Source organism: Indicator indicator, chromosome 16 (assembly GCF_027791375.1).
Source record: "Indicator indicator isolate 239-I01 chromosome 16, UM_Iind_1.1, whole genome shotgun sequence".
Classification (NCBI taxonomy): Eukaryota; Metazoa; Chordata; class Aves; order Piciformes; family Indicatoridae; genus Indicator; species Indicator indicator.
In genome coordinates, this window is record NC_072025.1 from 7,089,237 (window position 1) to 7,107,239 (window position 18,003).

The 18,003-nt window shown below is 39.5% G+C and overlaps 1 protein-coding gene across 1 annotated transcript in view; it reads right to left on the reverse strand.

The window, feature by feature from the left end:
- ENTREP2 (endosomal transmembrane epsin interactor 2) overlaps positions 1-18,003 on the reverse strand; it is a 48,399-nt gene that overhangs the window by 369 nt on the left and 30,027 nt on the right. The window contains exons 4-10 of the mRNA XM_054388319.1: positions 15,274-15,291; positions 12,564-12,724; positions 11,851-11,986; positions 10,774-10,849; positions 7,192-7,776; positions 3,422-3,496; positions 1,832-2,160 (exon numbers count right to left, since the gene is read on the reverse strand). Of these exons, the coding sequence (XP_054244294.1) occupies positions 1,832-2,160; positions 3,422-3,496; positions 7,192-7,776; positions 10,774-10,849; positions 11,851-11,986; positions 12,564-12,724; positions 15,274-15,291 (1,380 nt within the window). The remainder of the gene's footprint in view (positions 1-1,831; positions 2,161-3,421; positions 3,497-7,191; positions 7,777-10,773; positions 10,850-11,850; positions 11,987-12,563; positions 12,725-15,273; positions 15,292-18,003) is intronic.

Genomic DNA, 18,003 nt, shown 5'->3' on the forward strand with positions numbered 1-18,003 from the left:
GCCATCCTGCTTCTCTTATTCAAACTGGTCAGGGCTCATGACTGGATGCTGGAAGGCACAGTCAGGTTTAAAAGGTGTGATGGTTTTAAGACTGTAACAAAAGGCATCAAGCCTCAAACTCACACTGCAGTGCTGCATCAGCAAAGGTGCAAGCATTTGTTTCTCTATACCAATGAAAATGAAACCTGTGAGAGAGCCAGCAGCTCAGCCTTATAATTGACAAATGTAAGTTTGGAGCAAATTAAATTCCTCTGCTTCTTTTAGGACAATAATTTTCTTTATGGCTTTGGCAGGGCTAGGTGGGAACTAAAACCTTGCAAGCCTGGGAATCAAACAGTGACTTCACAAATATGAATTGTATAACTATTTTAACCAACAATTCTGTGACTTGGTAAGGAGGTTGCTGGGATACCCTGGACTTGCACTGATTAAGAATGTTTTATTTTCTCTGAAAACAATAACTACTAAAATAATTTCTTTAATGTGAAAAAACCACATGCCTCCCTGGATCTAAGAAATCCACACAGGACACAAATTGGGCCATTGGTTTCTGGTTGTATGATCTATGTAAGCACTCAAATTTTCTATACTGTTCGTTTGTTTGGGGTTTTGGTTAAGAAACTTTTTTTTCTTAATTTAAAGAAAATAGTTTTCAACTTTCTAGCCTTGACGGTCTAATGATCTATACATTTTGTAAAGCAATAAAAACGGTTAAATTCAATTCCATCCTGACAGTCTATTCAGTATGTCATGATAGTCCTGCTTGCTACCCAAGTGACTACAGAGGTGACTGATACCGTGCTCCTTCTTTGTTTTACTTCACAGTCAGCAAACCCAATCTTGCAGCAAGTTTTATTAAATGCTGTATGTTTCCCGTTCCACATCAAACTCTCTCACATGCTGTTTAAGTGTTATTACATTCTATTTTAACACTTATTTAGCCAGCTTCCTTCACTTGGGGATCAGCTGACTTATCATAGGAATTACAGTATCTCAGAAGAGGGAAAAACAGCCCCCAAGCATGTATCCTTAATTGCCTGGCCAGCCCTATGGAAGCTGTACAGGCGACCTGAATAGTTGTCAGTGCTAAGAGCATTCTGCTTTTCAAATCTGACAACATAACTGAACTTCCTTTCTACAGCCATCATTCTAATAGCAATACTAGCATCTTCCTGCAAAAAGGTGCATCATTAACCAACCATTAGATAATAGAAGTTGCTGCCACTACTCATTCCCTTGTTTAACAGGATTCCTTCCAAGGCTGGTGTCTGTTTCATTCTCAGTTCAGGGTGAGAAGATGCATTATTCCTCCACTTGGAAAAGCACAATGTTACAATTTATTTCTTAAAAATAGCAAGGGTGCATCTAGCTAGGAGTAAAGGTAACCTCACTGTTCTGATTTGATAGATGGTGGCCCTGCCTGTTATTTCTACTCTCTTCAGCTGGTAGCTTCTGCTCTACAAACGTATTTGCCTGAAACAACAAAACAAAGTCTGCTCTGTGCATCTCTGTATATAAACACGGGGCCACCTATTGAACATACACAGGTGGAGAAAGGTATGGAAACAAGAGAGGGGGATTATCAATGTGTAATCAGTTCCCTGGAGATCTCCTAGGATATTACTGGGTCCAGCTGAAGAATTTTAAATACATTTATAAGTGCTTCAGTGTAAAATGCCTATCTGTCTGATAAATAATTTCTTACTAAAGCCTTGTTATTTTTGAAGAACTTTTGTAGGATTCGTGTGAAATACTTAAAACTATAAAAACACATGAAAAAGGTATTTGTCTGTCATGGCTGAAAAAAATCTTTAGAACATAAATGGCCTACCTGGTCTATAATATTGGCACTGAAGATGGCTTCTTCCATGTGTTTCTCATCAGATTTTATTACTGATCGTATGCTGTTCACTACATGACGTACTTCTGGAGGGAGATTACAGTTTGAATGTTCCAGAAATTTTGCCACTAAAATTTTTGTGTCTTTATAGGCTTTAAGGTCCACTAAAGAATGCGGTCGCTCTTTTGAGACTGTGTGCAAAGCATTTGGCTTTAGGTGTAGATCATTTTTCCTTGTATCCCTCTGTTTTCCAGTTGGTAGGAAACTGCTCAAAGAATGCTGACAAGCAGAGGCAGCCATATGAGAACCAGAAACAGGAACTAAAAAAGGGGGGGAAGAATATCTTTAAAGTAATAGTTAAAATAAATAAAAATAAAGAAAGAAAGAAAAAAGAAAAAAGGCAAAACACATAATGTCACTAATTTTTTTCCTTTGTCATTAAATTGTCTGTTTTGTCTGAAGAATAAGGAAAATGCAATCAAGGAAACACTGCAAAATAGATAATTTATACCAGGGGTCAGACTCTTTCCCATGACCAAGAAGGACTGTACTCAGGATGGGTGGGTGGGTAATTAAGGTACTTCATAAACTATAGACATTTTTGTTACCTCTGCTTTCAGAGGTTTCAGGTGACATTACTGAGAAGGAGAAACACCAGCTTCTCCATGTTACCTATGTAACTTCTTGTGGTTTAGGACTCCCCCACACCTTTAAGGCTAAAGTTCTGCTTATTTATAGGCCTTAAAAAAACGCACAGTGAATAATACAAGAAATATTACTAAGAAATGCAGGGAAAGCAAAACGTTCATCTAAACCAGAGGACTTAATTCAGAGCATTTATTGTGGCTCAGAGGCTAGTTCCATCAGCACTGTACATCAGGTGTGTGTGCTGTCAGGAACTGATTTCTATGCCTGTGGCAGTTTAGGCTGGGTGCCCCCTGCCACTGCCACATGAGATACACCTCTGGTGTCCTGGGTGCCCACCCACAGGGGTGGACACAGGAAACGACGTATTTCTACCCATAAATCCTGCACCCTATAAGGCCATCTGCAAAGTCATTCTCTTCCTCTTTCTTCCCTCTCTGCTCCCACGGGAGATGTCCTCTCTTATCGGGTAATGCCGGGGGAGTATCCTCAAGGCCTCTTAGGCCTGTCCAGGCCTAATGCCAGGAGGAGAATGGAGCGGGGGGCAGTCTCAGACCTGGCCAGCCTGAGACTTGCCTAGCAGTGGGAGGGGGAAGAAAGAGCCCCGGGGGGTTTGGGTTTACCCTCAGGTGGGAAGAAGGGAAGGATTGGGAAGCTTTGGGAATTAATGTAACGGTCTCTGTACGCTTTGGGATACTCTTTGTCACTATGCTTTGTAGTTTGTAGTTCTCTGTAGCTTCACCAATTGCTTTTCCGTTTAAACTTTCCATCACTCTCCAATCCGTTTGTGTGAGTCTCATTCTTTTGTCCCTTTCGGGGCAAGAGAGGATCTGTGTCTGGCCCCAGACCAGAGCTTCTTCCTCTGTCAGCACCTTTCGATTATTTTTAAAATGAAAGGACACCTGTATGACACTGCTTTAGAACACTGAACCTCACCCGTTTCTAATGTAGCTGGAGACAGTCCTGCATCTGGACGCTGGCTACATACAGGAGTCCAAGCACAATTATCACCTTGAACCAAAGAGAGAAAGACGGAAAGATCACAATCAACCCCTGCTAACCTCTGCCCAAAGCAAGGAAAAATACATTGGAATCACTTCTCTCCTTTACAGAATGAAACTACACAAAAGAAGTACTACTTACAAATGCCCATTCATAAAGAAAAGCTACTATACACAGGTATGTTCTACAAGCTGTTAAATACAAAGATCTAGTTCCTGCTGGATGGTTTTCTCTCTGTTATACAGCTAATAAATGCTAACTATTTCAGGCCTAAGCTCTGAAGCTACAGAAGGCTACCTGCTAGGGGCAGACCTCAGACTTTGCTGTATTTGAGAGTTCATCTTAGAAAATGGGAAAAACAAGAAAGAAGAGTCCTTCTAATCCTACAAACCCAGTCGTTGTATCTCCTTTTCTAATTGATTCTCATTCTTTGCAGGACAAATGCTTTCCACCACTGATTAAATCAGTTAGTAGGTGACCACTATGGTTCCTGATCCAATCAATAACAAATGGTTAGACAGCATCTACAAACAGCTCTGGACACAGTTGCTTTCCAATGAGAGTTTCTGGGATGTCAGCACAAGGATCCATGACGATGAGATCACACTATACACTAATTGCCACTGCAGTCTTTTTGATTTCAAGCTTGTGACAATCAGATGAAATAAACCCTCATATTTATACTAAAGCTGATCACATCTGTTTCCAAGACTGTTCTGAACTTCTATGTAGATCCGTATCTTCAGGGAAAGTTTATAATGAAAAGCTGGTATAATTGTCTCTGGCACGGTGAATAATTAAACAAAGAAAAACAAATGTAAGATGCTACAAACACAGCAAAACTGTAAGAAATTTAGAGAGACAGCTTCTATTCTGTTATGCTGAGGTACTGCAACACATGAATCGTGGCATGCTTATTAAAAGGAGACACTTCAGAGGTTCTATCTTCCCATCCGTTATTATACTGCTTAATGAACTTGTGGCACAGTTAAAAGTACACCACTAGATATTATCCTGAATTATCTGGAACACAGACACTACAGTCATCGCTTGGGCACTTGACTGATATAGCCACATAGTCTATCATGTTTGATTATAACTTAAGTTTATTGTTAACAAACATCAGTGCTAGAAGTTGATTTTATCCTCCTGTGCTGTGATAAACTTTATGAAGACAGAAAAATGTGCAAACTACTAATTTATAAGTAATGTTTTCTAGGAGCAAACTATTTCTTATAGAGCCCAACATACTTATATTGTCCAGGGACTACACACTGACTATAAAGGCACCTATTAAACTAAGCTTCCATCTCTAGTTTCTCTATTAGGAATGACGTATTTCAAAACAAGCTCATTCAAGACCTACTTAGCTGAACTCTGGGCAGTAAACCTCAAGGTTGCACTTCTAGATCTCTTCACTTGTATAGGGAGGTTAATCAGAAGACCAGTATTTTTTCTTGAAAAAAGACAAACCCAAACCCCTCTGACCAATCTGCCCACTCTATTTTCTCATTCATGAACATGTCTGAAGCTTGCCCACCTCTCAGTTCTCCAAAATCCACAGCGTGTCTCTTACACAAGTTATTGGTATTATCAATACATAGTCACAGTTACATTTCATATGGCCAGTCTACTTGACTTCTACACCAGGATGATTTTAAAAAATTAAGTGTATGTTACTGAAACAAACCTAGGTTTCTCCCAGGTTGGTTAGCTGATGGAGCTCTGTCAGTTCCCTTTATCCTTTACTTCTCATTCAAGTCTGTGGCTGTATTTTAAAATCCAGCAGTGAATACCAATATCCAGTCATGAAAAACCTTTTCAAATGCCTTTTTTAAGTTATACAGACTATAGAGAATTTCAGCTGTCTGACAGCTTAGGAAAAATAAGCGTGAGGGCTGCTACAAACAAACTAATATGTATTGCTACAATTCTGCTGCTTATAACTTAGGGGTAATTTCTGAAGTTTGACAAAAAGTAGAGGAAGGGGAAGTGATGAAAAGTTGTGAAAACCTTTACAGCACACAGCATTTTGAAAACTGTAGTTTACCAAACATATAAATGAAAGAAATATGCAGACACAGACCCCACTGCTTCCCTTAAAGATTTCATTTTAAAGACTGTTTTGTAGGCATGAAAAGCCTACACACTACCTCTGAGTTACATCTTCTCTTGCTCCCCCCACCGTTTTGTGTTTACCAGTATCTCCATCCCCTTTATTACAATCCTTGCTAAGCCTGGTTACATCTCAGTAACTTTCCATCCATGTCCCTCAACGCATGCAGGGCTAAGAACTTGGAAATTAGCCAAAATATTTCCCATAATGCTACTTCTCCAGAAAAGATGATAGATGTATTTAGGGCTTGTTAAAAAAGAAGGCAGAGCATCTGTTTTACCAGGTGTCCCAGCAGCCAGCTAGAAGACACAGACATGGCTGCCTGTAGTAGCCTCCCTCTGAAACACCACGCCAAGAGCATATGGAGCACAATACTGTAAATTTGCAGAGCGTGATCCAGAGGAGAAAGGGCTGTTCTTGTCTTTGTCACAGTAGAAAGGATTCAGAAATTCCTACTTACTTTCTTCATAGCACATATATCCTAAGCAGAGTACATTTCATAAAACAAATGCAGACTTGTAGATGAAAGATTCCCTGAACAGGCTACCGAGGCTAGATTTCTAAAGGTAGAAGACACTCCATTATTGAGCTAAGTATGAGGCCTCTGAAATTCATAGAGCATAATGATGCAAAAAGTGTAACAGAAGCAATACATCATTGTCCTAAATTAAACCAGTTATTTCAGCATTTTGTCTGCTTTTATTTTGAGGTAGTCACATGATTCTGCTTCTAGATCCCTTAAGAAGCCCAGTGAACAAATCTGTAACAGCACAAACTATGACATCCTACAAGGCTTTTCATCTTTACTTTCAAAGCACTTCTCCAAGTTACCCCTTTGAATCTCTCTATAGAGCTTCTGTAAAACCTACACTTTTCAATTGGTTTAGGCAGTTCTACCTTCCTGCTATTATTTAATCAAGCCATGTTCTACTATGTCAAGCATTTCTTTTCCACAAACAGATTTTTATAAAGATACACTGCTCAGCAAACGTCTCATCTCTTCTTCACTACTTGTCTATGAGGAAATTCATAGCAGAAGTTGCTTATCCATGACAGGCAAAAGCTTTCCTTTCATCATCTTGTCATGTGCCTCATCTTTCAATGCCTTGTCCTTTAAAACTTGTCACAGTACACTCCAACTTGCCACTACATGGTCACACTGCCTCTGGTGTGCACCAGTACTGTCAATGTCAGTGTCACCTTCAGGAGACACAACCTGCTGTATTACAAGTTTGGCAGCTCAGTTAATAGTTTCCTAAGCAGACCCCAGCTACCTTTCAACTTCTTAGTTTAGCTTCTCAGTATAATAGTAATAGGAGGAAGCATCTCCTCGAGAGATGGTTTTCTGAGCACTGCAGAAAGGCTGGTATGATTAGAAATGCCAAAATTAATTTCACTCTGTCACTTTTCCCATTTCTATTCTTCTTAAAAATTTTCAAATCTAGAAAGTGTACCTGTAACTAAAGCTTTCACACACAAGTCAATCCTCACTGGAATGTGTCATTCAATTTCCAGCAGCACCAGTTGCCACATAAACCACATACCTTTCATTTCCCATGCTCTGTCAGCCTTGCAGCACTACACCTACCTGCTGTGTAAGAGGAGCATGACACAGGGTCACTAGCTGATCGGACTATACTTGAAATCTGGTGTTTTATAATGGGATGCTGCTGGACAGCACTCTCCTGGCTGCTAGTGTATGATGAAGTATTTGCAGGATCAAAACAGGGAGAGGTCTGCGAAGGGACAGGATGCTGGCTAAAGTCTGCACAGCAGATTTTCTTCTGTTTCAAAGGTGGTGTGGCATTGCTCTCTTGAGCAGAACTCTGCAGTTCTGAGAGGCTGAAATTCTCTGAAGAACAGTTTAAGGACCTGCCACGGGCACAGTTCTTTTCCTGTCCTTGAAACCTGTCTGTAGAGGCTTGGCTGCGGGAACGGTCATCCTCATCAGGAAAGCTCTCTGAGTGAATTCTGTGGAACTTGCAGTGGGTGCTGTAATCAGGAGTGCTGCGGTGCTGGTCCGTAGCCCCTTTGGGGGTTGTACAGTAGGGAGAAAGATCTGCAGAATGAATTGATCCTTGAACTTCCAGTGAACAAAGATCTTCAGAGGAACAGCTATGCTCTGGGATACCAGCAGCCTCACAGACCATCAAAGAAGTGCTCGCAACAGAAACTGCAAACCGAGAGATTCAGAGAAAAATAAAGACTTCTTGCCCCTCTCCCGTCCCCCCAGCCCCGTTTTCAATATAAGAAATTTAAATTTTGTAATTGGCAAGTGCATCAATAGTTACTCAACAGCTTTCAGATGACAATGCCAAAGCAAAAAAAAGATTGAAATCATTTACTTGTTTGTAAGTATCCTTCAGCAAAGAAAATCTGTGCTGTCCTCAAGTATTTTCTTCAACTAATAAGCACACTTGAGCCCTGCCACCAAAGTATTATCTACATTTGGATAGGAACAGGTCTTCCACTACTCTGGTAAATAGAGAGAGACTGCCTCTGGTAGATAAGTAAAATTTTATACAAATGCTGAAAAAAACATGGCTCTGATCACTTTTTAACCTATTGTGACTGTCAATACTAGCTTTGCAGCACCTAATACTTCCTGATCAATACTCATTTCCCTGAGGCATACATCTAAGTTGTTTACAAATGAGAATTCACCATCATATAACATCTCTGGCATGGAAAATATGCGAAGCAGATAGAAGCTGAACAAACCTGACAACAACCTGAACAAGCCTGACAAACCTGGGGGCCTTCTATGACAAGGTCACAACATTAATAGATGGGGGGCGAGCAACTGATGTCATTGACCTGCACCTGAGCAAAGCCTTCGACACTGTCCCACACCACATCCTGGTCTCCAAACTGGTGACACATGGGTTTGATGGGTGGACCACAAGATGGATAAGGAACTGGCTTGATGGCCACACCCAAAGAGTGGCTGTCAATGGCTCCATGTCCCAGTGGAGGCCAGTGACAAGCGGAGTCCCTCAGGGCTCAGTCCTGGGACCAGTCTTGTTCAACATCGTTGTCGGTGACATGGACAGTGGCATTGAGTGCACCCTCAGCAAGTTTGCTGATGACACCAAGCTGTGTGGTGCAGCAGACATGCTGGAGGGAAGGGATGCCATCCAGAGGGACCTTGACAGGCTGGAGAGGTGGGCACAAGCCAACCTCATGAGGTTCAACAAGATCAAGTGCAGGGTCCTGCATCTGGGTCGAGGCAATCCCAAGCACAAATACAGGCTGGGCAGTGACTGGCTGGAAAGCAGCCCTGAGGAGAGGGACTTGGGGGTGCTGGTGGACGAGAAGCTCAAGATGAGCTGTCAATGTGCACTTGCAGCCCAGACAGCCAACCAGATCCTGGGCTGCATCAAGAGAAGTGTGGCCAGCAGGTCAAGGGAGGTGATTCTCCCCCTCTACTCAGCTCTGGTGAGACCCCACCTGGAGTACTGTGTCCAGTTCTGGAGCCCCTATTACAAGAGGGATATGGACATGCTGGAACATGTCCAGAGAAGGGCCACCAGGATGACCAGAGGGCTGGAGCACCTCTCCTATGAGGACAGACTGAAAGAGTTGGGGATGTTCAGTCTGGAGAAGAGAAGGCTTCGAGGTGACCTTATTGTGTCTTTCCAGTATCTGAAGGGGGCCTACAAGAAAGCTGGGGAGGGACTTTTTAGGCTATCAGGTAGTGATAGGACTAGGGGGAATGGCATAAAGCTGGAAGTGGGGAGATTCAGGCTGGACGTGAGGAAGAAGTTCTTCACCATGAGAGTGTTGAGAGTCTGGAATGGGTTGTCCAGGGAGGTGGTTGAGGCCCCATCCCTGGAGGTGTTTAAGGCCAGGCTGGATGAGGCTCTGGCCAGCCTGATCTAGTATGAGGTGTCCCTGCTGTGGCCTGGGGGTTGGAACTAGATGATCCTGTGGTCTCTTCCAACCCTGACTGATTTATGATTCTAAGGGCACATCATCTTTGAGGTCCCTTATATTAAAAATGTGAGATTGGCATAATTTCCTCTGTCATGTCTACAAATATATGTGGTGGATGAAAATGGCCCCCTGCATGAAAATAAGTATTTGTCCCTGCGTTAATTCCAAAGTCACGACAAAAGTTCCCTTTCACGTGCACAGCACATTATGTAGTATCAAAGCATTGCCTTAGAGTTGATCAACTGCTTCCCAATAGTCAAGACTCTAGCCTTACACTTTATACTTTCTATCTAGATGAGAAATCTGAATGTGCTTGTATGAACTGTAGACACAGCCCCTTGTTAACAGCAGCAATTAAAAACAAGTCAGTTTCAGCTGTCACACTCCATTGCAGTTGTCAAACACCAGGATTAAAGAAAAAAAAACACAAAACACCTAATATTTTCCAGTAGTTTAAGCTGACTCTGGGAACGGAAATCCTACCTCACAGGACAGATACTCTGTTTTTGTAGCAACAGATGCTCCTCACTAATTTGTTAGGCTGTCAGTCCCATTCTAGATGTCAGGTGAGAGGGGACTGCTTCATGGAGCACTCTGCCACCACCTCTCTGCCCAGAAGTGTACCAAAAACACATGCCAGTCTAGTTATTAACAGAATATGAATATGATGTGGAGAAAGTCTTCAATGGAAATTTTACTAAAATAACTATTTCATACAAACTGCTCAACATTTCATGATCCACTGAGACTATAATGTTTTAAAAGCCCTACATATCAACAGACACAGTAAGGAGGCCTATTCTAGTAAATATTAAACTTTAAACAGGCTCTGTGCTCCTACTAAGCCACTTCCACTCACAACATATATGCTTTGGGCAGCAGGCTTCCTTTTCAGGCTTCCAGATGCCATGCAGGAATCTATTCTGGAGAAAGGATGTGTACTATCAGGAAGGCACCCACACTGCTGACAGTGAAACAAACTGCCAATTTATGTTCATGACTCTTCAAAGAAAAATGACACTTGCCATGTTTGCCTCAAAGGGCTTCACAAAGCATGCTTTGTGCAGCAAAACTCTACTCTGTGGTTCTAGCCACTGACTGAAAATTTCTTCTTGCAATGAACAATCTCAAAGCAAACCCTTCTTCTCCATTGGGAAGGGCAGAAAAGAAGGATAGTCCACTGAAAAATCCAGCTACATCTTTCTCATGTAGACGAACAGAATGCTATGATCACCTTGTGTGCTGAAGTCCAGGGTGACGTTCCTCTCTCCCAAGTTTGACTCAGATACTTGCTGATCACTAGCAGTAACCTAAAATGAAAATTGTTTCATGGAACAATTACCTGCAGTTTATGAAAACAAGGTATAGTGTGATGATCTTCAGAACACATTTGACGTATTAGCTGCTATCTAGATGGAAAGCTGTTTAAAGTCTTTTACACGTCTTTGGATCAGGAACAAATTCAGGAACATGCTTAAAGCGATTTTTCATTTTTCATAATCTACAAGATAAATTTACCTGGAGGTCACAGGCAGCTGGTAACAATGTTAACCAAAAATGAGGAAAATATAAAAACAAAAGTCAAAGGAAATGAGACTGCTACCATGTTTAGCAGAAACCATCATATCTGCTTCTGTCTGTAGGGCCACAATTAACTAATAAAAGCTTATTACAGTCGGTGACAGAATCTAGAAATTACCATCAGTCACCTCTGTGAAAACCTATTAGTGAAGAACGTCAGTGCATGTGCCAGTGTAGATTAATGCAGACTTTATACTAAGCTCCACCTAAAAGTAGTATATTAAAAGTCAGGCAAATTTACGATCATCAGTAGTTGGAATAAAAAAAAAAAAAAAAAAAAAACAACAAAACAAAACAGCTGTAGGCTTTCTAAAGAAAATAAACTTGCTTCCTAATTAAGAGTTCTTGTTATCTATAGAAAGTAAAAATTGCAATCTCATTTTAAAACATCATCTTTTTCAAGTAACAAATCCCACCATGCTTTGGTGATTCAAATCCATTCTTCTAGGTTTTTGCTACTGACAGTCCAGTATCATACAACTTTTTTAACGGGTGATGTCAGGTGAAACATTACTACTCAGATAAGCATTTGCTCAAACATGCACAAGAACATCAGAATATACAGTAAAATTCCTTAGTTGAGCCCTTTTAAAGAAAAGTCTGAATACTATCTCTTCCACCTAAATACAGTTCACTCCTAAGTTATTCTAGATCCTGAATTGTATCTAAAATTATTTCACATCATGAAAATGTGAGGGCTATGCTAAGGATGTCCTTTGACTTTCCTTACCTGGCTGGCAGGTGTCTCTCCAATCACTGCCTCATAAGGTGGGGGCAGCTCAGTTGGATAGAGCATTCCCGGGCTGTTAATGGTTACTTCATATAAACCACTGAATGGGGAATGAGGAAATTCCAAATGGAGACCTCTGTTTAAAAACACAAAGAAGAAAACTTAACTATTAGGAAATGGCATTGTATGTATTCAGTAAACTTACCTACACCAGTGATGTAGAGCACCTACTTTGAAGAATTACATTGAAGAAATGTAATAGATAACCAAAATGAAGCCCTCAATCACAGCGTAGCTTTAAAAATTTTATTTCATTATGGATGAAATCCTGCCCAATTCTACATGCCCTATTTGCTATCATGAATGTCCTTCACTACTCCACATTAATAGACATTAACTGGAATGATTTCCTTAGAAAATAGAATGTCATATTCAAGTGTGTAACGTTAATGAGTGTGAAAGGATCACCTTTAAGTTCAGGTACTGTTGTGCTTGTCATAGCCAAGTTCAATTACTTCTCTATTACAGCACTGCTTTAACACAAATATTTCCAGGTGCATCCTAACAAGTTTGCAAAAAATGTATGGAATCTTACTAGAAAAGAAGTACCTAACGTAAGTGAAGGACATTAATTGACTTCATATTCTTTGAAAGAGCTTCATAGTCAGTAGCTCAGAATTCTGCAATGACTAACTACAGGGAAGAAAAATCACCTCTGTGCCTCTATGACTGGTGAGCAGGTATATTCTGGTGGGTAGTAGGGTGGAGGTGGTATTGGTGGTATGAACTCATCAAAATCCAGGGTTTGATGCAGGATAGTTCCATGGGGAGTCATGCAGTCAGGATTTGTAGAACGGGGCCTCTGTGGCAGAAACTGAAAACAAACAGGTTAAGTTCCTTCAGATGGTAAAAATGTCATCATATAATAAATGATAAAAATATCAAAACAGACATTTTAATAAAGGGTTAGTATTAGCAACCCTGACCAATATCCAATTTCAATAACATCCATACTGAAATGAAAGAGACACTTGTAGAAGTGTAACAGTACTTAAGATCAGCAAGAAGTGTGTCACACTGCCAAAAGGTTGACTAAAGACATAGAGAGGCTTGTTCCTCAAGGTCAATCACTCCTAGGATGCAGAATACAGACACTTAAAATTAAACAGCTTTTCAAAAAATAGTTCTACCTTGTAAGGCAGTATTATTAGAGCACTACATAATGAGCTGTATTTTAATAACTGATGAACAACAGATGCAACTACTGAAACAGTTATTTGCATGTTGTGCCCTGTGCTTATAGAGAAAAAACACAACCCCATCCACTCCAAATACCCCAAAGAAACTGAAGTAGAAACAAGATATCACATATTCATTAAATTCTGAGTAAGACAGCCTATTTTTCCCTTCATAAAAAGGTGTCATTTATAATTATTCTATATTATTCTTGCAAAAATAAAATACTGTTAATAGCTATTTGTGATTTGGTGATACAGACACTGCATGCTTAAATGTTGCATAAAGGTTTTTAATACTGGTATGAAAGTTAGAAAAACATTTATTCCATATAAATATCTCAAAACCAAAAGGAAAAAAAATACACTTACAATAAAAAGCAGTAACACTGAGAACTACTGTCAACTTTTGTGACAGGAACCTAATCAGCTCCTAGCATAGCAGTGATATCAAGAAGCCATTCTGATACCTCTGATATCAGAAACACATTAACTTAACAAGTCTTCTAGCAAAGGCTTAAAATACTTCAAGATCAAATATGGACAGTTCTGCAGATCACACAGTACCCAGCCACTGGGGTTTATATGATCCCCACGACTAAAAGGAGATCAAAGTACAATCCAAACCCACAGAATAATTCTTTCCTCTCCATGCAAGCTTTTGCTGTCCTATAACTGTCCTGGATGAGTAATGACCTGGCTGTAGCACTTGCCTTTTAAAACAAGTGAGCTAAGAAAATCTGCTGAAGGCACATTTCTTTTTTTGTACTGGAATAGAGAATGTATGCCTTTGTACTGTTGTCTTACTGCATTCCTATTTGTTTAAATCCATGATTAAGACTTAAGCAGTGAAATAAAAAGAAAAATGCTTATGCTTAGGAGATGCAGCAAACATAATGTAAATTACCTTCAATCTTTAATGTCACAGTTTTCTAATTTTCCCTTTTTCAAATTTAACTTGTTACAGTTACACTGAATTTACTCTACCACAGAAATTGCATTGGTCTTTGGTATCTAAAAGGTTGAGTTAAATCTTAATTCTACTAAACACACTATGTTTGCTGTTTCAAAAGTCAAAGCTGTACTAATGCAACACAACAGAGGACCAAAAGGATCAATTTCAATTGTTTGCAAACCCCAAACTAATAGTTGCTTACTAATTGGCTCTCAAGATATTTTCACAAGTACCTATTAAATAATCTCCTCTGCACAGTATTTTTTTATCATTACATCTTGCAGACAATCAATAACTCATAACCACTGTAGTCTCCTGATGGTACAGGAATAAAAGACATGACTAACTTGTTTGTTACACAAAATACCCGATGCCGTTAAGCACTCATTCCTGTGAGATGTGATGCTGTTATCCTGAGTACTAACAGACATTTCTATCAGGTTTGTCTTACAGCATAAATCTACTTTTTTGCCATCATTTAGTTTAAATTCACCTGCTCTTGCAAGAGACATCTTCCAAATATAATATGTAATATTAATTGTTAAATACCAAATTTTTGCCCTAAGTGATACAATCACCACCAACGATCAGTTAGCTGCCATCTCAAATACAACGAAGAATCTTTTAGGAAAAAAGGAAGCAACACAAACTTCATGACTTAAAAACTATGTAGGAATTTATCATAAAAGGAAACTATCTGTATACTCTGTCTCGTATTTTATACTCCACTTAATTCTACTCAGGACGACACTCATTTTGCTAGTAGAGTTGATCAATTGGGTTATTTTTACAGTCTGTAGACTAAAGAACTTTCTTTACCCTCTCTCAGATTATTTCTGTATACTGCCATGGAACTCGAGCTTTGATTACACCAGAGAACATGTGGTTCCATTCCTAAGCTCCAGTTCCCTGAAGCTTGTTTCTTTCAGCCATGCATAGGGAGAAACACTCCTCAGAACAAAGCCATTAAACACACAGCACTTTTACAGTGAGTGATATACCAGCATACATTTTGTGGGATGTGACAGAAGGGAAGGTTCAAGAAGGGAAAGACTTAATGTTTAGATGCAGTTACTTTAACAATAGAATCATTTGCATCTCTTGAAAGAACATTTACTGAGAGTGTAAATCATGTCAACAAATTCTGTGTGACCAACACTGAAAATGAGTGGCAAAATAGACATGAAAGATGCACATGTTTAGGGGTGTGTTCGTGTTTTTAAACAAGTTTACCTGTATGATATCATCCTGCTGGAAGGCACAGAAATTAAAGTGAAAGAGGCTGTAAGAGGGACACTAGCAGGAAATGACACAATAGCAAATATAAGGGATTATCATAAAGAACAGACATCCTTGAGAAAACAATCAGAAAGCTACTAATTGGGAATAAAATCACATGTTACTGCATACTACCCTATCTAATAATCTCTACTAGCCTACAAAAGTGTATTCTTCCTACACGAAAAAGTATTTTAAAAAAAATCTTTAAAGGTTAGTCTCAAAGGGCTGGCAGGGGCCCAGCAAAGAGTTAATACGAAGTTCATAGGTAAGCAAATGCAAACAGCTGACAAAGCTGGTCTAGCCGGAGGAGCCCTGAAAAATGCTTTCACGAGGAAACACACCCTTTTGATATTAGAAGACAATTGTTACTAAATAATCAGTTCCAAAATGTTGGTGACAAGTGGGATAGGCAACAAGAGCTGCCAAACTAAACATGGAGGTGGCCCGTTTGGTCACAAGTATCAACAAGATCACACTGGATTCAATGTAATTAAAAAAAAAAAAAAGGTACCTCACACTCTACGAGGACCAACTCACAAAGCAGGTCTCCTAGCTAGGCTTTTGGGATTAAACCAATGGCCACTACAGAAGCAGTGAACAAAAAATGGTTGCAGACAAGGATAAAGAGCAAATAGCACCAGCACCACTGGTTATCAACATAAATAGTCAACAGTGTTAAGAGATTTGCAGAACTATAGCTATGAATAAATATTTTTAACATAAATTTAACAGGCATAAATAGACATCCCTTGGCTCTGGAAATCCCAAATAGCCAACCATTTCTGTTAACTACCTGGAGCTGATGGAGCCAGTTGCTTTCAGAAATCCAACAGGCAATGAAATACAGAATTCATGCTCTTGTCTTAGGAGATGGCTTGACCTTATGTTCGAAACTTGGCATTCAAACTCATATATATGCATTTTTCTTCTCATCCTTGGACTAAAGATGACCTTATTTTAGTTTGTGGAATGTATTTGATACCTAATTGGCATTATACACAGATCAGTGCACGTATTAAGGGGAAGTGAAACATAGTGCACACACTGCATACAGAATTGTGTGTGTTTTAATTTGGCCTAACTCAGGTTAAACAGCCTGATTTAAATAGTCCTGATCTTCATTTCATGCTGAGGACTACTTAATTTGCTAATTTGTTGCAGTTACGCTATCTGGTTACAGCAGGGTAAACAAGAAAGCTCTACAATGCTGTGGTTTTGGACCTGAATTCAATATGGTGTCATCAGGAAGTTGGTTTGCAAGAAGAGAATTAGAAACGTGAATGCAAGATGTGCATCAGAGCAGAATAGGAAGAAGTTTTCTGAAAAGGCAGTTGCACTCAATGGTCTCTGAGCCATAGTACTGAGGACTTCACACAGCTAGTGATCTTCTCAGCAAGCTTAGAAGTTGCAGCAAGACACATATGCTGTCACTTCCCAGTGAACAGACAGTGCTTTGGAGGATAACAGAACTCTCTGGTTTTAGCTCTTCAAGATGAAATAAACACCATTAGATAGATAAAAATACAACTCTAAAACTCTTTTGTTTTTCTGTCAGACCAAATGTCTAACTTTTCACTGAGAGGTCATCTAAAAGTATGATTGGCCTTTATTATTCATATTTTGAATATATTGAATTAAAGGCTGACAGAGGAAACTCAGTTCAGGAAGTGAAGAGCAGGTAACTAATTCTGTATTGAAACTGTTATCCAATGTGATACAAAGTGAGAAGTCCTTCTACCTGAGATATGAGAATAAGAACTCTTCATCAGTATTTCTAGGCATGGGAGATCCCCACTAAGTATCAACAAAAGACATCTTCTGTTATACATATTCTACAGCTGATCAGCACTATTGACTCCATTTGAAGGACAGCACTGGGATTCACTTGCTGCTTAGCAACCACAACAGACCTGGACCAGTAATTGCAGTATATTAGTAGATGACTACTGCTCTAAGGGGACCTTCTTATCTAGAGTATTTCCCATATCTAGATGTAATTCCTTCTGTCTTCCATACCGTATGTAATAAATTTACTGTGCAACTTTAAAATGAGTCCTTTGAAGAATCCAGGACTTGTTATCCTCTTTATGTCTCTATATATAATTTATAAAAATCTGCTAATTCTCAGTAATGTAAAAGGTCTTTGCAATATACTGGGGTCTATAATTCTGTCTTCTACACAGGTTGTTTTTTTCCTTTTCTGAAACACTGGAATCACTATCTCCTAGAGGGCAATGAAGATACTAATTGTCTGCAAGACTTCTAGAAGACTCATGGCTGACTCCTCTAATTTGCCCTTGATCTTAAAGGGAAATTTCAATACGGAATATATTTTGATAAGAAAAACAGATTCAAATTCTTCTGCTCCACTGTTCTCAGATGCTGTTCCAATAATCACCATAAGCCATTAGCTCTGCAATCACAGAGGGACTGGTGCATGACACTATCTTTCTTCCAAGTACTGACCACATTTTAAATAGCCTTAAATATTCTTATTCTATGAATAAAACATATTCTTATTCTATGAATAAAACATGAAACGGAAAATGGTACTTTTCCTAAAAATACCAAAAAAAATTCTATGCCAAAGGTTTCTGTTTTACCTTTTCATTTGTGATGGAAGTGAAGGGAGTATTTATCCAGCCATATTTACATTTAGGATGTTTCCATGGATATAAGTCA